The sequence below is a fragment of the Pan troglodytes genome, chromosome 12 (genome assembly GCF_028858775.2).
Source record: "Pan troglodytes isolate AG18354 chromosome 12, NHGRI_mPanTro3-v2.0_pri, whole genome shotgun sequence".
Lineage (NCBI taxonomy): Eukaryota > Metazoa > Chordata > Mammalia > Primates > Hominidae > Pan > Pan troglodytes.
Window position 1 is genome coordinate 83,982,492 of NC_072410.2, and position 21,387 is coordinate 84,003,878.

General features: G+C 46.4%; 1 protein-coding gene across 2 annotated transcripts; it reads right to left on the reverse strand.

Moving 5' to 3' along the window:
- Window positions 1–17,558: 17,558 nt before the first annotated feature.
- On the reverse strand, window positions 17,559–21,387 carry GEMIN6 (gem nuclear organelle associated protein 6). Of its 2 annotated transcripts, none has more exons than XM_009442348.4 (3): window positions 21,236–21,387; window positions 20,399–20,545; window positions 17,559–18,007 (listed from the first exon to the last, which is right to left on the reverse strand). In XM_009442348.4, the coding sequence occupies exons 2-3, from the start codon at window positions 20,524–20,526 to the stop codon at window positions 17,632–17,634; spliced, it is 504 nt and encodes a 167-aa protein (XP_009440623.1). In that variant the 5' UTR covers window positions 20,527–20,545; window positions 21,236–21,387; the 3' UTR covers window positions 17,559–17,631. The 2 variants fall into 2 exon arrangements, with proteins under 2 accessions (XP_009440623.1, XP_009440624.1); XM_009442349.5 differs by having other exon boundaries at window positions 20,790–21,318.

The window sequence follows — 21,387 nt, forward strand, 5'->3', positions numbered from 1 at the left end:
CTTGACTTGTGAGGGGTTTTTATTTTTACTCATTAAAAGTCAACTTAAAAAAATTGAATGAGTTCTCTTTTGGTATTAAAGTGCAAGCTGGTCTTATCGATAACACTCCTATTCTTAAAAGCAGAACAATCTAGATGTCGTCATAGTTCTACATTTAGGAATCTTTACTCTGTCTTATCAACTCACCCAGACACGAATCACCGAAGGAGAATTTTAATAGTATTCCTGGGGCAGAGTTGGCATGGATGAGGTCAAAAAGGTTACCATCGGATTTACAGCCACCACAATGCTTTCCATGAAATTGCTTATTTTCAACCACCTGTTAGGTTAATGGGGCGCTAGCATTTTGGAAAAACATCAGGGGATTTACATTTTCCCTGGACATCTATCAGTATGGCGAGGAAGGATCCCAAATTGCTGAGTAGAAAAAATATTTGTATGTTTGTTTAGACCTCAGGGCCGGACGCGGTGGCTCATGCCTGTAATCCCAGCACTTTAGGAGGCCGAGGCAGGCCAATCACATGAGGTCAGAAGTTCAAGACCAGCTTGGGCAACTTGGTGAAACCCCATCTCAATTAAAAATACAAAAATTAGCCGGGCATGGTGACAGGTGCCCATAGTCCCAGCTACTCGGGAGGCTGAGGCGGGAGAATCACTTGAACATGGGAGGTGGGGGTTGGAGTGAGCCGAGATTGCACCATTGCACTCCAGCCTGGGTGACAGAGTGAGACACTGTCTCAAAAATAAAAATTTAAAAATGGACCTCAGGACAGGGTCACTACAGGTTCCATAGTATGGATAGAATTCAAACTAAATCAAAACCATCTCAGTGAAATCAGTGAAAGATATTCACTTTTCAAGGTATTATTTTAGTTAAGTTTTCAGGAAGTCTGCTTGGCTGTCCAAAATGATTATTATCAAGTATATTTAAGCTTCGGTGCACTTGAAGAGCTTAGACTCTAAGCAGTATTTTTAAAAGGCATCGATTCATGTCATCGCTTTAAATAAAAAACATACATATGCAAGCACCCACAGAATCCAAATTCTGACTTGCTGTTGAAACAAGGCTCCTATTACAGAACTGATTAGGCTGAGACCTTTAGAAGAAATGAAGAAAACTGCATTAAGCCTCTAAAAAAGTTTTCTTTTCCTTTTTTTTTTTTTTTTGACGGAGTTTCACTCTTATCACCCTGGCTGGAGTGCAATGGTGGGTTCTCGGCTCACTGCAACCTCCGCCTCCTGAGTTCAAGCGATTCTCCTGCCTCAGCCTCCCAAGTAGCCAGGACTACAGGCACGTACCACCACACCTGGCTAATTCTGTATTTTTTTAGTGGAGATGGGGTTTCACCATGTTGGCCAGGCTGGTCTCGAACTACTGACCTCACATGATCCACCCACCTCGGTCTCCCAAAGTGCTGGGATTACAGGCGCGAGCCACCACACTCAGCCTAAAAAAGTTTTTAAAAATCAGTTTTCACGGCTGGGCGTGGTGGCTATGCCTGTAATCCCAACCCTTTGGGAGATCGAGGCGAGTGGATCACCTGAGGTTGGGAGTTTGAGACCAGCCTGACCAACGTGGAGAAACCATGTCTATACTAAAAATACAAAATTAGCCAGGCGTGGTGGTGCATACCTATAATCCCAGCTACTCGGGAGGCTGAGACAGGAGAATTGCTTGAACCTGGGAGGCGGAGGTTGTGGTGAGCCAAGATCGCACCATTGCACTCCAGCCTGGGCAACAAGAGCGAAACTCCATCTCAAAAAACAAAAACAAAAAACCCATCAGTTTTCACTCTTGGTGCTACAGTGGTGCTCATGCCACCCTAGCTAGAGCCATCTGCCCAAGTGGGCCTGCAGCATTTAACACAAGTTTGCCCCAGAGCACTCAGCTGGGAGATAATTAACAGCAAAACTTTCCACCCAGTGAAACTGATTCCTTCGGGAAAGCCAGCTCTTGGATGGTCACTTCCAACCACATATAGATGCATGAATACTGTCATGATATAGATGTGCCAGAATGTGATAAAGGTTGGGAAGCCTTGACATAATGCATTGAGTAAGAATATCCTCGCCCCAAAGACTAAACTTCTTAAGCTCATCATTAAAATAATGAAATAAGAAATGAAATAGAATTACTTATTTATGATGAAAGATCAGAATGCAGGCCGGGCATGGTGGCTCACGCCTGTAATCCCAGCACGTTGGGAGGCCGAGGTGGGTGGACCACTTGAGGTCAGGAGTTCGAGACCAGCCTGACCAACATGGTGAAACCCCATCTCTACTAAAACTACAAAATTAGCTGGGCATGGTAGCACATGCTGTGATCCCAACTATTTGGAAGGCTGAGGCAGGAGAATCACTTGAACCCAGGAGGCGGAGTTTGCAGTGAGCCAAGATCGCACCATTGCATTCCATCCTGGGCAATAAGAGTGAAATTCTGTCTTAAAAAAAAGAAAGAAAGAAAGAAAGATCAGAATGCAGTATAGTGTTTCAAGGATTTTTTTTTTTTCTTGAGACGGAGTCTCACTGTGTCACCCAGGCTGACACAATCTCGGCTCACTGCAACATCCGCCCCCGGGTTCAAGCAATTCTCTTGCCTCAGCCTCCTGAGTATCTGGGATTACAGGCACCTGCCACTATGCCTGGTTAATTTTTTTGTCTTTTTAGTAGAGACAGGGTTTCACCATCTTGGCCAGGCTGGTCTTGAACTCCTGACCTTGTGATCCACGTGCCTTGGCCTCCCAAAGTGCAGATTCCTTCTGCTCTTTGATAAACAAATGATTAAAACTTGTAAGATTTTAAAGCCCCTTAAGTATAAGTGATTGGCTACAAATCTCATCTAAGACCAATGTCTTTGATAAATAATTTTAGAGGTGACAGCTTAGAAACAGCAGAAAGTCTCTCCATGTTAATGATTCATCACGGTTAGCTGTTCACCCAGTCATTCCATCGCTTTACATTTATGGGACCAAAAGACATGGAAGAAGCTTATCACTCTGGAACAGTCTGAAACTATTGCTCTGACAACAAACTGAATGAGCTGTTTCCACGTTGTTTCCATTTAGGGCACCTCTGTACTGTGATCATGCAAGTATTGACTGACACAGATTCGTGACCAAGATCTAACTTCTGAAAACAACAACTAGCCTTGTATTTATTAACTAGCTGAGTATTTTAAGCAAACTTTACCCCTGCATGTGGGGGAAAATAAGCCAGAGGAATTATGCTTAATTCCCATGTGATTTAGGAGGAAAAAGCCAACCTCTGCCTAGGCTTGTTCAAGCATAATGCAGTATGAGCATATTCTGCTGCCTCCAGGAATTCATTATTTATGTGGCAACTGAGTGACATCCATGAGACAACCTCAATAGTGTGATGCCCCAAGTTCACCCGCTATGGGCCTTGCAATCAAGAAAACACAACACAGACTGGAGTCCCCACAGAGCCAGCCTGGGCTGCACCTGAAAAATCACATCCTCAGTCTTAATGCCTTACATTTGCTGTATTTTAATTTTACAAATTGCTTTCACAAGATCTTTTTTTTTTTTTCCTGAGATGGAGTCTCGCTGTGTCACCCAGGGTGGAGTGCAGTGGCGCAGTTTTGGCTCACTGCAACCTCCACCTCCCGGGTTCAATTGATTCTCCTGCCTCAGCCTCCTGAGTAGCTGGGATTACAGGCGCATACAATCATGCCCGGCTAATTTTTGTATTTTTAGTAGAGACTGGGTTTCACCATGTTGGCCAGGCTGATCTTGAACTCCTGTCCTCAGGTGATCTGCCCGCTTTGGCCTCCCAAAGTGCTGGGATTACAGGCATGAGGCACTGTGCCCAGCCCACAAAATCTTATTTTATGTTAACCTCTTAGGACCAGGTTCAAACCATTGCCCAGAAAGGAAAAGGAACTAACATTACCATATGCCTACAGATCCACATGCTAGGCTTAGTTTTATCTAAATTAAGCTGCTCAGATAATATTAAATAGGAGGATAAAGATCAAAGTTCATTACTTGCCAGGGAGTTTGAGTTGTTAATAATCTGATATGGAACTCAAGGAGGAAGAAGACAAAGCTCATGCTTTGTCAGCCTTTGACCCCTTCGATCAGAATGCTTAGCTCGTCTCATTTCCTAAGATCTTCCCAATTAGTCATAGTACAAAATAGAAGAGCAGATTCATTTCACAGCAAGTATTTTATTAATATTGTTCCCTTGCTAGATTCCAATAGAATTAAAACAAATATTTTATTTGAGATGGAATCTCGCCCTGTCGCCCAGGCTGGAGTGCAATGACATCATCTCGGCTCACTGCAACCCCCACCTCCCAGGTTCAAGTGATTCTCCTGCCTCAGCCTCCTGAGTAGCTGGGATTACAGGCTTGCGCCACCATGCCTGGCTAATTTTTGTATCTTTAGTAGAGACAGGGTTTCACCATGTTGGCCATGGTGTTGTTTCATAAAAATGCAGGACAGCCAGGCATGGTGGCTCAAGCCTGTAATCCCAGCATTTGGGGAGGCTGAAGAGGGAGGATTGCTTGAGCCCAGAAGTTCGAGACCAGCCTGGATGACATAGGGAGGCCCTGTCTCTACAAAAAATACAAAAAAATTTAGCCAGGCATGGTGGTGTGTGCCTGTAGTCCCAGCTACTTGGGGAGGCTGAGGCAGGGGGATCACCTGGAGCCTAGGAGGTTGAGGCTGCAGTGAGCCGTGATTGTGCCACAGCACTCTAGCCTGGGTGACAGAGCAAGATCCTGTCCCAAACAACCAAACAAAAAAGATACAGGGCAGCAACCAAAACATGAACAACCTGTTCCCCCAGATAGTTCAACCTCTTTGCCCCATCTAGGCTAGCCCCAGAGCTGCTCCTGAGTCAGTTCATGCCTGGCTAATTGACTAAATAAGCCAGGACACAGGGCTCCAGTTGAGACAGCTATGATAAGGGATGGCTTAGAATCTAGTCACCTAGATTTTTTCACCTCTTCGAATTTTTTAGGAGAGAAATGGCAACAAAAACCATTATGAGGCATTTGTTTGGAAAACCAACTTCTAAGGGGTGGTCTTAGAAATTCAGCCCAATCTCATAACTACTAGCAATGAAAATCAGTGTTTAAAATGATCCCTGATATGCTACAAACACAATATTGAGAAGTCAGGTATAATAATACATAATTGTGCCGGGTGCGGTGGCTCACGCTTGCTATCCCAACATTTTGGGAGGCTGAGGCGGGTGGATCACGAGGTCAGGAGGCTAGGCACAGTGTAGCCAATATGGTGAAACCCTGTCTCTACTAAAAATATTTTAAAAATTAGCCGGGCGTGGTGGTATGCACCTGTTGTCCCAGTTACTCAGGAGGCTGAGGCAGGAGAATCACTTGAACCCGGAGGCAGGGGTTGCAGTGAGCCGAGATTGTGCCACTGCACTCCAGCCTGGACAACAGAGCAAGACTCTGTCTCAAATAATAATAATCATCATAATAATATATTATTATTATTTAATAAACATTCTCAGCAAGAGCATTTCAGTGAGGTGTCATTAATTATTCCTTTATTCAGAAAATGCAGTTACTGCTACCTTCTCCATCCTAGGTTTTACTGAAAATGGCCTGAAGGAGTTATTTTTCTTCTATGTTGAATGAATTTATACTATAGAGATTATCCATGTCTGGTTTTCTTCCTTAGAAAAAAAATGAACGTTTTATTCCTCATAAAAGACATGAATGTTCAGGTGGACAAAAAGAAAATAATAATAAAAGACAGAATAGCAGCCAAGAAGGTCCATTTATGTCCTGAGATTCCACTTTGAGGAAGTGTTGCTTCATTCCATCCTTTGGTTCCTCTTTTTTTTTTTTTTTTTGAGACAACGTCTCACACCAATGCCACTGGAGTGCAGTGGTACGATCACCGCTCACTGCAGCCTCAACCTCCCTGGGCCCAGGGGATCCTCCTGCCTCAGCCTCTGGAGCAGCTGGGACTACAGACATGTGCCACCATGCCCAACTAATTTTTTGTACTTTTTGTAGAGTTGGGGTTTCACCATGTTGCCCAGGCTTGTCCATCCTTGAGTTTGAAATGTATTTTAACAACAATGCCTGTTAACCTTTCAAATAAGACTTTATTTGTCCATAGAGATTAACAAATATGGGGCCCTATCCTGTACAAAGAGTATAAAGAAGTTTCCTCACCCGGGAGACAATGTAGGGGTTCTTTTATTTTTCTGTTTTTTTGAGACAGGGTCTTGCTCTGTAGGCCAGGCTGGAGTGCAGTAGTGCAATCTCTGCCTCTCGGGCTCAAGTGATCCTCCCACCTCAGCCTCCTGAGTAGGTGGGATTACAGGCATGCGCCACGATGCTGGGCTAATTTTTTTTTTTTTTTTGTACTTTTAGTAGAGACGGGGTTTTGCTGTTGCCTAGGCTGGTCTCCAACTCATGGGCTCAAGCAATCCACCCACCTCTGCCTCCCAAAGTACTGGGATTATAGGCTTGAGCCTCTGTACCCAGCTCAATGTAGTTTTTATTTGTTTTAAACAAATGGTTCTCAAATGGGGGCAGTTTTGAGGGGCTAGGAAACATTTGGCAATGTCCAAAGACATTGTTGGTTTTCACAGCTTGTGGGGTGGGAGGTGCTACTGGCATCTAGTGCTTAGAGGCCAGGGATGCTGCTAAATATCCCACAAGGCACAGGATACCCAAAGAAAAAATTACTCAGTCCAAAATGCCAATATAGCCAAGGTGAAGAAAACCCTGCTTTAAACAAAATGAGATAAGTAATCACTAACAAAGTCTAATAGCTATTAGGTGTAAATTATGCCCATAGACATCTCTGAAAATGAAAATATATTTTGAACTACAGAAAGTGAAAATCTCGGCTGGGCGCAGTGGCTCATGCCTGTAATCCCAGCAGTTTAGGAGGCCGAGGCCGGTGCATCACCTGAGGTCAGGAGTTCGAGACCAGCCTGGCCAACATGGTGAAACTCTGTCTCTACTAAAAATACCAAAAAAATTAGCCAGATATGGTGGCACATGCCTGTAATCCCAGCTACTCAGGAGGCTGAGGCAGGAGAATCGCCTGAACCCAAGAGGCAGAGGTTGCAGTGAGCAGCGATCGTGCCACTGTACTCCAGCCTGGGCAACAGAGCAAGACTGTCTCAAAAAAAAAAATAAAATAAAAATATAGTGAAAATCTCTGCCAAATCAACTCTAATAAATATGTACTGTGTGAATAAGAGCTTGTGTGTACATTGTGTTCTTATCAAGAATTCTGAGTACTTAAGAATTTGAAGAAATTATATGTACAAATGAGAAAAGCCTGGCACAGATGAATAGGGATACATTTACTTTAAAAACATGTTCTACCATTAAATTTTGTTCTGGCTTTTTACCAAAAAATCACTTTTGTTTTTGTTTTTGAGATGGAGTCTCACTCTTGTCACCCAGGCTGGAGTGCAATGGAGCAATCTCAGCTCACTCCAACCTCTGCCTCCTGGGTTTAAGCAATTCTTCTGCCTCAACCTCCCGAGTAGCTGGGACTACAGGCACCTGCCAGCATGTCCGGCTAATTTTTATATTTTTAGTAGAGATGGGGTTTCACCATGTTGGCCAGGCTGGTCTCAAACTCCTGACCTCAGGTTATCTGCCTGCCTCGGCCTCCCAAAGTGCTGGGATTACAGGCATGAGCCACCGCGCCTGGCCAGAATCACTTATTTTGAAAATGTGAAGACATGACTTGTATGTGAATGCTACTACTGCTAAACCTCTGCACTACAAAATTCAAGTTGTCACACTTAGGCCCACATTAAAATGTTTAAAACACACCCATGCACACACACACACACACACACACACCCTGTTACCTTATCTTTGAACAAAGTCCAACCTAGTCGACTTTGGCCAATATGCTTTTTTTTTTTTTTTTGAGTCGGAGTCTCGCTCTGTCGCCCAGGCTGGAGTGCGGTGGCACAATCTCGGCTCACTACAAGCTACGTCTCCCGGGTTCACGCCATTCTCCTACCGCAGCCTCCCGAGTATTTGGGACTACAGGCGCCCGCCACCACACCTAGCTAATTTTTTTTTGTATTTTTAGTAGAGACGGCGTTTCACCATGTTGCCCAGGATGGGCTCGATTTACTGACCTCGTGATCCGCCCGCCTCGGCCTCCCAAAGTGCTGGGATTACAGGCGTGAGCCACCGCGCCCGGCCTGTTTTGTTATTTAGTTTTGTTTTTTTTTGAGGCAGAGTCTTGCTCTGTCGCCCAGGCTGGAGTGCAGTGGAGTGATCTCTGCTCACTGCAAGCTCCGCCTCCCGGGTTCACGCCATTCTCCCGCCTCAGCCTCCCAAGTAGCTGGGACTACAGGCGCCCAGCACCACACCCACCTAATTTTTTTGTATTTTTAGTAGAGACGGGGTTTCACCGTGTTAGCCAGGATGGTCTCCATCTCCTGAACTTGTGATCCACCCGCCTCAGCCTCCCAAAGTGCTGGGATTACAGGCTTGAGCCACTGCGCCCAGCCTGTTTTGTTTCAAAGTATATGACTCTAGAGGGTTATGAATGTAGATTTGTTGTTGTTGTTGTTGTTGTTGTTGTTGTTTGTTTTCTTTGAAAAGGAGTGTCACTGTGTCGCCCAGGCTGGAGTGCAATGGCATGATCTCAGCTCACTGCAACCTCCGCCTCCTGGGTTCAAGCAATTTTCCTGCCTCAGCCTCCCGAGTAGCTGGGATTACAGGCACTCACCACCACGCTAATTACCACCTGGCTAATTTTTAGTAGAGACGGGGTTTCACCATGCTGATCACGCTGGTCTCGAATTCCTGATCTCAGGTGATCCACCCGCCTTGGTCTCCCAAAGTGCTGGGATTACAGGCATGAGCCACCGCACCTGGCTGACTGTAGGATGTTTAAAGTGAAGCCTGATTAAAAACTTTAGTTCCTAGGCTCAGTAACCCTTCTCCTATAGCGTGAACTGGAAAAATCCGTTTGTTTGAGGACTTGATTATTAGTAGGATTACCAGACAGAACAGCAAAGACATGCTATGCTCCTTAGAAGACAGATGTCTTTACAAATCAGGAGCCATGCTATAGGATGGGCACCAAGGGACTATCCCATGTGGTAAAGAAACTCATCCACTGATTATAGACCAAGAGCAAAACAATTAGTAATTAGAAACGTTTCTGTTAATGCTGCCCTTCTGTCTCTGAAATTCACCTGTGCACCTTCCCATTCAAACTCCAGCTCTTGCTATTACTTCTAGCTCATAAATATTTATACCATCCTTTTTTACAATAAGCATGACTAAGACTGAATTAACTGAAGCATGCAATCTGATTAGTTAACAAGAAAGCCACCAGGCGCGGTGGCTTCACGCCTATAATCCCAGCACCTTTGGAGGCCGAGGCAGGCTGATCACCCGAGGTCAGGAGTTTGAGACCAGCCTGACCAACGTGGAGAAACCCCCTCTCTACTAAAAATACAAAATTAGCTGGGCATGGTGGTGCATGCCTGTAATCCCAGCTATTCGGGAGGCTGGGACAGGAGAATCGCTTGAACCTGGGAGGCGGAGGCTGCGGTGAGCTGAAATCACGCCATTGCACTCCAGCCTGGGCAACAAGAGTGAAACTCCATCTAAAAAAAAAAAAAAATCCAATTGTCCAGTTTATAACTACTGTTTGCCACTTGGCTAGTTTGAAACCCATATTGGGGTTGCAAAAATGCCCTCCATGTTTATGCTTATAATTTATTTCGCTCCCTCCTTCCCTCTCTCTCTTTCTTTCTACACAGTGTCTTGCTCTGTTGCCCAGGCTGGAGTGCAGTGGCACAATCTCAGCTCATTGCAACCTCCGCCTCCCAGGTTCAAGTGATTCTCATGCCTCAGCCTCCCGAGTAGCGGGGATTACACACGTGAGCCACCACGCCCAGCTAATTTTTGTATTTTTTTGTAGAGATGGGGTTTCACCACGTTGGCCGGAACTGCTGACCTCAATTGATCGACCCGCCTCGGCCTCCCTAAGTGCTGGGATTCTAGGTGTGAGACACTGCACCTGGCCTTAAAATTTCAATTTAACATATTTTAAAGAAGTGCTATGTGTCAGTCACCCTGTTAGGAACTCAGAATACAAAGATAAATAGGGATACATGAGAACAGAGAAATAAAGTTTATTTGAATACTTTTTTTTTTTTTGAGACAGAGTTTCACTCTGTCGCCGAAGCCGGAGTGCAGTGGTGTGATCCTGGCTCACTGCAACCTCCACCTCCCAGGTTCAAGTTATTTGAATAATTCAATCTGGACCATAATTTAGCCTCCAGAAGGGTCTGAAGAGTATGGATGTCTGTTGAAATTAAAAGAGAGCTAAGGGATTCAACCAAGTCTCTTAATTGTGCTTTTTAAGACTTTCTCAGGCAGGGCTCTGTGGCTCATGCCTGTAATCCCAGCACTTTGAGAGGCCGAGCTCAGAAGTTCCAGACCATCCTCGGAAACATAGTAAAACCCTTCCTCTACCAAAAAAAAAAAAAAACTTTTTAAATTAACTGGGCATGGTGGGTGTGCCTGTGGTTCCAGCTACTAGAGAGACTGTGGTGGGAGGACTGCTTGAGCCCAGGTGTTCCATACCAGCCCTGGCAACATAGGGAGACCCTGTCTCTAAAAAAAGAAAAATGTAAAAATTAGCCAGGCATGGTGGCGCCCGTAGTCCCAGCTACTCTGGAGGCAGAGGTGGGAGCCCAGGAGGTAGAGGTTGCAGTGAGCTGAGATCGTGCCACTCCACTCCAACCTAGGTGACTGGGTGAGACCCTGTCTCCAAAAACAAACAAACAAACAAACAAAAAACAAGCACCGTTAAGAACATACAAATGAGAGAGGCTGGGAGAAAATATTTGCAAATCACTTATCTTCTTTTTTGAGAGGCGTGATCTTGGCTCACTGCAACCTCCGCCTCCCAGGTTCAGGCGATTCTCTTGCCTCAGCTTCCCAAGTAGCTGGGACTACAGGCGCACATCACTATTCCCAGCTAATTTTTGTGTTTTTCGTAGAGACGAGGTTTCACCATGTTGGCCAGGATGATCCCAATCTCTTGACCTCGTGATCCTCCCGCCTCGGCCTATCCAAAGTGCTGGGATTACAGGCGTGAGCCACTGCGCCCGGCCAGTAAACACCCTATTTTAAAAATTAGTGCCTTCCTGGAAGAAGTTGCAAAAAAAAAAAAAAAAGGCAAAATATCTCAATAAACGTTTCAACAAAGAAGATAAACAAATGGTTTAATATGCACATGAAAAGATGCTCAATATCCTTAGTCACCAGGGAAATGCAAAACGAAACCACAAGGAGATACTGCTTCACAACTTAACTAGAATGGCTGTCATCAAAAACAAAGGCCGGGTGTGGTTAGTGCCTCAAGCCTATAATCCCAGCACTTTGGGAGGCTGAGGAGGGAGGATCATTTGAGCCCAGTTCAAAACCAGGCGGGGCAGCACAACCAGACCTCCTCTTTGCCAAAAAAAAAAAATAGCCCATTTGGTGGCCTGCACCTGAAGGCGGGATTGCTTGAACCTAGGCAGTCACGGTGGCAGTGACCTATGATTTTGCCATTAAACTCCAACCCCTGTGACAGAGCCAGACTCTTATCAAAAATTAATTAAAAATAAAAAACTCAGCAAAGTCTAAGTAATCACAATTTTATTTAAAAAATATGGGCTGGGTGCAGTGGCTCATGCCTGTAATCCCAGCACTTTGGCAGGCCGAGGCAGTCAGATCACTGGAGGTCAAGAGTTTGAGACCAGCCTGACCAACATGGAGAAACCCCGTCTCTACTAAAAAAAATAGAAAAATTAGCCAGGCATGGTGGCGCATTCCTGTAATCCCAGCTACTTGGGAGCCTGAGGCAGGAGAATCGCTTGAACCCGGGAGGCAGAGGTTGTGGTGAGCCGAGATCGCACCATTACACTCCAGCCTGGGCAACAAGAGCAAAACTCCATCTCAAAAATAAATAAATAAAGACTACAGAAACAAAGAAAAAAGCATATACATTGATTACAATTACCTAAAAATCTTTAAAGGATATTAATATGCAAAAGCGAAAAACATGTATGGGTACTGGAATAATTTTATTTTTGCTTGAAAAAACACTTAATGAGAGCCGGGTGTGGTGGCTCATGCCTGTAACCCCAGAACTTCGGGAGGCCGAGGTGGGTCGATCAGGAGTTTTAGACCACCCTGGCCAACTTGGTGGAACTCCGTCTCTACTAAAAATACAAAAAATTAGCTGGGCGTAGTGGTCCACGCCTATACTCCCAGGTACTCAGGAGGCTGAGGCAGGAGAATCACTTGAACCTGGGAGGCAGAGATTGCAGTGAGCTGAGATCGTGCCACTGCACTCCAGCTTGGGCAACAGAGCAAGACTCCGTCTCAAAAAAAAAAATTGGCTGCATGGGTGGTGTGTGCCTGTAGTCCTAGTTACTCAGGAGGCTTAGGTGGGAGTATTGCTTGAGGCCAGGAGTTTGAGGCTGCAGTGAATTATAATCGTGCCACTGCACTCCAGCCTGGGTGACAGAGCAAGACCTTGACTCTTAAAAAAAAAAAAAAAAAAAGGATTGTGAAATTTTCATCAATTCTCAGCAAATTAAAATGATTGAATGTTTTAAATGTCACTTAAAAAAAACTAAGTGCATGGAAAAATCAACTTCAGTATCTTTAGAAGAAAAAAGTGGACTTAGGAAATCAGATGAAAAGGGGATGGTGAGAAATCAGTGGAAACATTGGAAACTTCGCTTCCAAGGAGACAAAAAATACACAGTGGAAGTCGAAACAGACTTTTATTTTAAAAAATATTCTTGATAATGTGTTCAAAGACTGCCCTGGCTACAGCCCAGGACTGGCAGTAAATACAACCAGCTTTGGGGAGGAATCTCCCTCTGGGGAATGTGGAATCACAGATGCTGACAGCCCAAAGGAGGAACTGGAAACAGGTGAGTGAAACTCCTGGGGAGAATCTTAGCTGAGGAATTAGCTAGGGAAACTCCCTAAGCATGAAGGTTTCTATGGCAGATCAGGATCACTTACCCTTTCAAGCACTCAGGTTTTGTTTGCAGGCAAATTGTTTACACAATCAGAGGACTCAGTTGCCAGGAAACAGTCAATGTCCCCAGCTCATTAGTCTGATGGCAAATAAATCTACCAATATCAAGGCACCGGGCCTGGTCCCTGAGCCAAGATCAAGTCCAATTGATGCTGTGGATAATTTCCTACATGGCTTTTTTTTTTTTTTGAGACAGAGTCTCGTTCTGCTGCCCAGGCTGGAATGCGTACAATCTCGGCTCACTGCAACCTCCACCTCCCAGATTCAAGCGAGTGCCTCAGCCTCCCGAGTAGCTGAGATTATAGGCGCTCGCCACCACACCCAGCTATTTTTTTTTTTTTAGTAGAGACAGGGTTTCACCATGTTGCCCAGATGGTCACGAATCCTGGCCTCAAGTGATCGGCCCGCCTAGGCCTCCCAAAGCGCTGGGATTACAGGCGTGAGCCACCGCGCCCAGCTGGCTTCTTCCTTTTCAAAGGCCTCCCTCATCTTGTCAGTCATTCCCTTGCTGACTTCAGTCTGTTCATATTCCCCTTCTATTTGCTTTCTGAAGACATCCAGGGTTTGAACAGGAGAGTCTTAGCCACTAGGAGAAAGGTGATGTGTGCTAAATTTTGCTTTCAGGATCATGGAACTTTGAAGCCGTGAGGGAGGAACTTTCTGTTCCCCTGAAGTTTCTGAACTGCTTCTGCAAGTGTGGTCTGGGAACGGTAACATCATTATCTGGGAGTCTGTTGGAAATGCAAATTCCTGGGTCCCAACTAGAATTACTGAATCAGAATCTGTTGGGAGAAGGGTCCACCAATCTGTTTTGAAAAGCCCTGCAGCTGATTCTGATGCTTGCCAACATGCAGGAAGCACTGGACTATACCATCTTGTTATTAGACAACTATGCAGGAAAATAGCTATGTTATCAGACTGTATTCAAAGGCCCTGAAACCTAAAGATTTGCTGATTCTGATGCTTGCTAAAGTGCAAGAAGCACTGGGCTATACCATCTTGTTATTAGACAACTATGCAGGAAAATAGCTATGTTATCAGGGCCTGTATTCAAAGGCCCTGAAGCCTAAATATTTTAAAATATTTCTTACAGCTGGACATGGCAGCTCACACCTATATTCCCAGCACTTTGGGAGGCCAAGGTGGAAGGATCACTTGAACCCAGGAGTTGAAGACAAGCCTGGGCAACATATCAAGACCCTCTTTAAAAAAAAAAAAAAGCCAGGCACGGAGGCTCTCATGCCTATAATCCCAGCACTTTGGGAGGCCACGGCAGGCAGATCATGAGGTCAGGAGTTCAAGACCAGCCTGGTCAACATGGTGAAACCCTGTCTCTACTAAAAATACAAACATTAGCTGGGCATGGTGCTATGTGCCTGGTAATCCCAGCTACTGAGCGGGCTGAGGCAGGAGAATGGCTTGAACTCAGGAGGCAGAGGTTGCAGTGAGCCGAGATTGTGCCACTGCACTCCAGCCTGAGTGACAGAGCAAGACTCTGTCTCAAAAACAAACAAACAAACAAAAAACCCACAAAAAACAGCCAGGCGCGGTGGCTCACACCTGTAATCCCAGAACTTTGGGAGGCCGAGGCGGGCGGATCACCTGAGGTCGGGAGTTTGAGACCAGCCTGACCAACATGGAAAAACCCCATCTCTACTAAAAAAATACAAAATTAGTGGGGCGTGATGGCGCATGCCTGTAATACCAGCTACTCAGGAGGCTGAGGCAGGAGAATTGCTTGAACCTGGGAGGCAGAGGTTGTGGTAAGCCGAGATTGCACTATTACACTCCAGCCTGGGGAACAAGAGTGAAACTCCATCTCAAAAACCAAAACAAAAACTCCACAAAAAAACCAGAAAACTGTAATTCAATAGGTAATGCTGTGTTCCAATAATTTTTTTTTTTTTTTTGAGATGGAGTCTCGCTCTGTCACCCAGGCTAGAGTGCAGTGGCGCGATCTCGGCTCACTGCAAGCTCTGCCTCCTGGGTTCATGCCATTCTCCTGCCTCAGCCTCCTGAGTAGCTGGGACTACAGGCACCTGCCACCACGCCCGGCTAATTTTTTTGTATTTTTAGTAGAGAAGGGGTTTCACCGTGTTAGCCAGGATGGTCTCGATCTCCTGACCTCATGATCCACCTGCCTCGGCCTCCCAAAGTGCTGGGATTACAGGCGTGAGCCACCGCGCCCCGCCAAGACAAATCTTTTAACAGACACATACAGTTAGTGAAGAGACTTAACAAGACCATGATCTTACCATAATATTTTATATTGAATCTAACATGTTACATTTTTTTCCAAATGCTTTTCTTGCCTAACAAAAATGGGGGTGTAACCCCATCACAAGAAAAGACCCATACAGGTGAAACCCCGTCTCTACTAAAATACAAAAAATTAGCTGGGAATGGTGGCGTGCGCCTGTAGTCCCAGCTACTCGAGAGGCTGAGGCAGGGGAATCGGTTGAACCTGGGAGGCGGAGGTTGGACTGAGCTGAGATTGCGCCACTGCACTCAAGCCTGGCAACAGAGCGAGACTCCATCTCAAAAAAAAAGAAAAAAAGAAAAAAGAAGACCCATACAATTCTGATGTCCCGCTCCCCCTCCCCCTCCCTCTCCCTGTCCCCTCTTTCCATGGTCTCCCTCTGATGCTGAGCCGAAGCTGGACTGTACTGCTGCCATCTCGGCTCACTGCAACCTCCCTGCCTGATTCTCCTGCCTCAGCCTGCCGAATGCCTGCGATTGCAGGCGCGCGCCGCCACGCCTGACTGGTTTTCATATTTTTTTGGTGGAGACGGGGTTTCGCTGTGTTGGCAGGGCTGGTCTCCAGCTCCTAACCGCGAGTGATCCGCCAGCCTCGGCCTCCCGAGGTGCCGGGATTGCAGACGGAGTCTCCTTCACTCAGTGCTCAATGGTGCCCAGGCTGGAGTGCAGTGGCGTGATCTCGGCTCGCTACAACATCCACCTCCCAGCAGCCTGCCTTGGCCTCCCAAAGTGCCGAGATTGCAGCCTCTGCCCAGCCGCCACCCTGTCTGAGAAGTGAGGAGCGTCTCTGCCTGGGCGCCCATCATCTGGGATGTGAGGAGCCCCTCTGCCTGGCTGCCCAGTCTGGAAAGTGAGGAGCATCTCTGCCCAGCCGCCATCCCATCTAGGAAGTGAGGAGCGCCTCTTCCCGGCCGCCATCCCATCTAGGAAGTGAGGAGCGTCTCTGCCCGGCCGCCCATCGTCTGAGATGTGGGGAGCGCCTCTGCCCTGTCGCCCCGTCCGGGATGTGAGGAGCGTCTCTGCCCGGCCGCCCCGTCTGAGAAGTGAGGAGACCCTCTGCCTGGCAACCGCCCTGTCTGAGAAGTGAAGAGCCCCTCCGCCCAGCAGCCGCCCCGTCTGAGAAGTGAGGAGCCCCTCTGCCCGGCAGCCACCCCGTCTGGGAAGTGAGGAGCGTCTCCGCCCGGCAGCCACCCCATCCGGGAGGGAGGTGGGGGGGGTCAGCCCCCCGCCTGGCCAGCCGCCCCGTCCGGGAGGGAGGTGGGGGGGTCAGCCCCCCGCCCAGCCAGCCGCCCCGTCCGGGAGGTGAGGGGCGCCTCTGCCCGGCCGCCCCTACTGGGAAGTGAGGAGCCCCTCTGCCCGGCCACCACCCCGTCTGGGAGGTGTACCCAACAGCTCATTGAGAACGGGCCATGATGACAATGGCAGTTTTGTGGAATAGAAAGGGGGGAAAGGTGGGGAAAAGATTGAGAAATCAGATGGTTGCCGTGTCTGTGTAGAAAGAGGTAGACATGGGAGACTTTTCATTTTGTTCTGTACTAAGAAAAATTCTTCTGCCTTGGGATCCTGTTGATCTGTGACCTTACCCCCAAACCTGTGCTCTCTGAAACATGTGCTGTGTCCACTCAGGGTTAAATGGATTAAGGGCGGTGCAAGATGTGCTTTGTTAAACTGATGCTTGAAGGCAGCATGCTCGTTAAGAGTCATCACCACTCCCTAATCTCAAGTACCCAGGGACACAAACACTGCGGAAGGCCGCAGCCTAGGAAAACCAGAGACCTTTGTTCACTTGTTTATCTGCTGACCTTCCCTCCACTATTGTCCTGTGACCCCGCCAAATCCCCCTCTGCGAGAAACACCCAAGAATGATCAATAAAAAAATAAATTAAAAAAAAAGAACTAGGAATATTTAGAGACAGATTTTCCCCTCAGGTAAAGGAGGAAAAAAAACACCCTTAAAAACTTGTCCAAACATAAAAGTTGTATCTTGAGTTCTCTAACAGAGGCATTTCAAACGATGCTATACAGACGAATTATATGGTACAGATATTAAAAAGCTGAGTGTGTCAAAGCTTGAAAAAAAAAAAAATTCTGATGTCCCTGTGCTAATTTTATGCATGGGATGCTATACTTGCCCTAGTTCATTAATTTCCCAAGGAAATTAGCACTTATAACCCACTCCTCTGATTTTACCAAAACAACAAAGAATTATACACACACACACATACACACACACAGTCATGTACATTTACATTTAAAACATTTTATGAGGGATAAAATATAGTCTTTTTCTATCAGTATGTTCACACTTCCTGGCCTCTCATTGGGAAGCTGTAAGATGTCCTTCAATAAGATCCTGAACACGCGACAGAATAATCTCATTAGAGCTGCTGCAATTTTCTGGACCATATGGTGGGTCTATAGTCAGGACCCCAGCCACACAGAGAGTCCTTGGAGCATCTCCCTGTTCAGTGATGGGGATGTGGTTCTTCTCAAGCCATTTCTTTAGGCTGTTCTTTCTCTCTTCCAGATCCTCTGGGCTGTATGCTTTGCAGTCTCCAGACGTGAACAAATGCATCAGCTTCTCCCTCACTCTATGGTCCCCTTCATTCATAGTTTCAACAGTCTGCACAGCATGTCCCATAATTCCGGTCACAGACATGCTGCCATCTTCAAGGAAGTTCACAAGGACGATACTTTGGAGGAAAAGTAAGTTTAGAGGCATCATCAACCCAAGTAGGTTACTAAAATAATAGATGACACTCTACTCTGTTTGAAATTAATCCTGTCACCAATGAATGCTTCCATTTATTCAACAAACATTCACTAAGGATCCTAAATAGGTAAACTTTTTGCCCAGCCTACAGCCAATCATTGTGGGATACAATTAAAGGATTAAACAAGTTATGAATGCCTTAAATGTGTATTAGAAAAGAAGGCAGGGTAGCCAGGCGCGGTGGCTCACGCCTGTAATCCCAGCACTTTGGGAGGCCGAGGCGGGTGGGTCACGAGGTCAGGAGTTCAAGACCAACCTCTGGCCAAGATGGTGAAACCCAATCCCTACTAAAAATACAAATATTAGCTGGGCGTGGTGGCAGTCACCTGTAATCCCAGCTACTTGGGAGGCAGAGGCAGAGAATTGCTTGAACCTGGGAGGCAGAGGTTGCAGTGAGCCGAGATCGTGCCACTGCACTCCAGCCTGAGCAAGACTCTGTCGTGGAAAAAAAAAAAAAAAGAAGAAGGCAGGGTAGACTTAACTTTTAGAGTTAAAAAAACAATAACTAGGCCGGGCATGGTGGCTCACGCCTGTAATCCCAGCACTTTGGGAGGACAAGGTGGGCAAATCACTTGAGGTAAGGAGTTCAAGGCCAGCCTGGCCAACATGGTGAAACCCCATCTCTACTAAAAATACAAAAATTAGCCGGGTGTGGTAGCACATGTCTGTAATCCCAGCTACTTAGGAGGCTGAGGCAGGAGAATCACTTGAATCTGGGAGGCAGAGGTTGCAGTGAGACGAGATCGAGCCATTGAACTCCAGCCTGGGCAACAGAGCAAGGCTCCATCTCAAAAAAAAAAGGTCAGGTGAGGTGGCTCAGGCCTATAACCCCAACACTTTGGGAGGTCAGGTGGGTGGATCGCAAGGTCAGGAAATGGAGACCGTCCTGGCTAACGTGGTGAAACCCCATCTCTACTAAAAATACACACCTGTAATCCCAGCTACTTAGGAGCCTGAGGCAGGAGAATCACTTGAACTGGGAAGGTGGAGGTTGCAGTGAACTGAGATCACGCCACTGCACTCCAGCCTGGGCAACACAGCGAGACTCCATCTCAAAAAAAAAAAGTTTTTGTGGTTACATTTATTTAAAGTCCTTATCTTTTTCTTTTTTTCTTTTTTTGAGACGGAGTCTTGCTCTGTCGTCCAGGCTAGAGTGCAGTGGCGCGATCTCAGCTCACGGCAAGCTCTGCCTCCCAGCTTCACGCCATTCTCCTGCCCCAGCCTCCTGAGTAGCTGGGACTACAGGTGCCTGCTACCACGCCCGGCTAATTTTTTTTGTATTTTCAGTAGAGACGGGGTTTCACCGTGTTAGCCAGGATGGTCTCGATCTCCTGACCTCGTGATCCACCCACCTCGGCCTCCCAAAGTGCTCGGATTACAGGCATGAGCCACCATGCCTGGCCTTAAAGTCCTTTTCTTTTAAGAGATATAGTGAAGTATTTATAAACAAAATTATAGGCTGGGGACGGTGGCTCAAGCCTATGATCCTAGCACTTTGGGAGGCCAAGGTGGGCAGATCACCTGAGGTCAGGAGTTTGAGACCAGCCTGGCCAACATAGTGAAAGCCCGTCTCTACTAAAAATACAAAAAATTAGTGGGGCATGTTGGCACATGTGTGTAACCCCAGCTACTGGGGAGGCTGAGGCATGAGAATCACTTGAACCTGGGAGGCAGAAGTTGCAGTGAGCCAAGATTGTAACTGCACCACTCCAGCCTGGGCAACAGAGTGAGACTTCATCCCCAACCCCAAAAAAAAAAAAAAAAAAAAAAAAAAATATATATATATATATATATAGAGTAAGAATAATTTCTATGCCCAATTTCTATGAAGTTGCCTGGTCTGATAAGGTAATCCATAGTCAGAACAGCATTTAGATTCAAAGGCAGTTAAGTGCTCATATGTAGGCCGGGTACAGTGACTCAGCCTGTAATGCCAGCACTCTGTGACGCTAAGGCGGGCAGATCCTTGGAGCTCAGGAGTTTGAGACCAACCTGGGCAACATGGCGAAGCCCCGTCTCCACAAAAAATACAAAAATTAGCCAGACGTGGTGGCAAATGCCTGTAGTCCCAGCTACTCGGGAGGCTAAGGCAGGAGAATCGCTTGAACCTGCGAGGTGGAGGTTACAAAGAGCCGAGATCTCGCCACTGCATTCCAGCCTGGGTGACAGTAGAACCCTGTCTCAAACAAAAAATTCTTATATGAAAATATTAATAATTAGCTTTTCATTTATCTGCTTTCTTAGTTTGTCTATAACGTACAGGCAGCACAAAGGGGTGTCAAGATTTCAGGCAAGTAGGATGCATACTCACTTGGCAGAGACTGGGTCTGTAGTTAAAACCCATCCTTTATACTCATTCTTCTCACTGGCTGTCACTCGGACCTCTTTGTAAATGTAATCTTGCCATTCTAAGGGGCCTTTCTTCATCCATTCACTCATGATTGCCACCTGGCTAGATCTGAAACAACCACCAGTGCTGGTTAATATATGTTCCACGTAAGCAAATGTCTTATCCCTAATCTCCATCCTATCCTAGAGACAGAGAACATCTGTGATTTGCCTCAAGTTCGTAATAAGTTACTTAATACAATTAAGTATTAATGCATGTACTGATAGGAACTGATACTATAGTTGGGGAAAAGAACACGTGTAAAGGCTGCTTGAGAATTTTTATCAGGAAAAGGAAAATAGTTAATATGTACAATTCGGCCTAAAGCAGAGGGGTCACCGATTTGCCGCGGGTGCAGTCTGAGGAAATTCATCTGGCACAGGTCTATTCCGATCCACAACCACATTCCAAATCGCTTTCACTCTGGCCTGCAGATGATGCTCAAATCCTTCAACTCTGCTTTTCCTTCCATCGATCAAAGGAGTTCACCCCACTCCTCAACTGAACCAGAGAACTCTCCTGATATCCACCCACGCGCTCTCTGGCTCTGTGTCTCCGCTGGATCCCGCCATCGAGAGGCTCCCCCGATTTATGACAACTGCCCCTTAAAATTTGTTTGAAGGATGCACAAACGAGGGGGCAGCGGCTACAGCTCTAGAGCTTAGATTTCTGGTCCTGTCCTGCAGCCACACGATACCTAACACTGTACTCAAAACCAAATGGTACTTAACGTTTAACCCTGACAAACGAGAAAAATACCAGTTAAAAAACTCCTCGCAACTCTGGGTACTCAGCAACCATGCTTTGAGGAAGGATCGTTGAGCGGAGGCCGCCTGAGACCAGCAGGCTTTGCGCCGATCGTCACTTCCTTCCCCCAGAATCCTCTGTTTTGTAGTCCTACTTGGAGGTCT

Excerpts from the sequence above, each read along its gene's own strand:
- GEMIN6 (XM_009442348.4), bottom strand. The coding sequence starts at position 20,526 with ATGAGTGAATGGATGAAGAAAGGCCCCTTAGAATGGCAAGATTACATT. Across the intron at positions 18,008-20,398 it reads ACAGACCCAGTCTCTGCCAA|TATCGTCCTTGTGAACTTCC; the intron begins GTGAGTATGCAT and ends TTTCCTCCAAAG.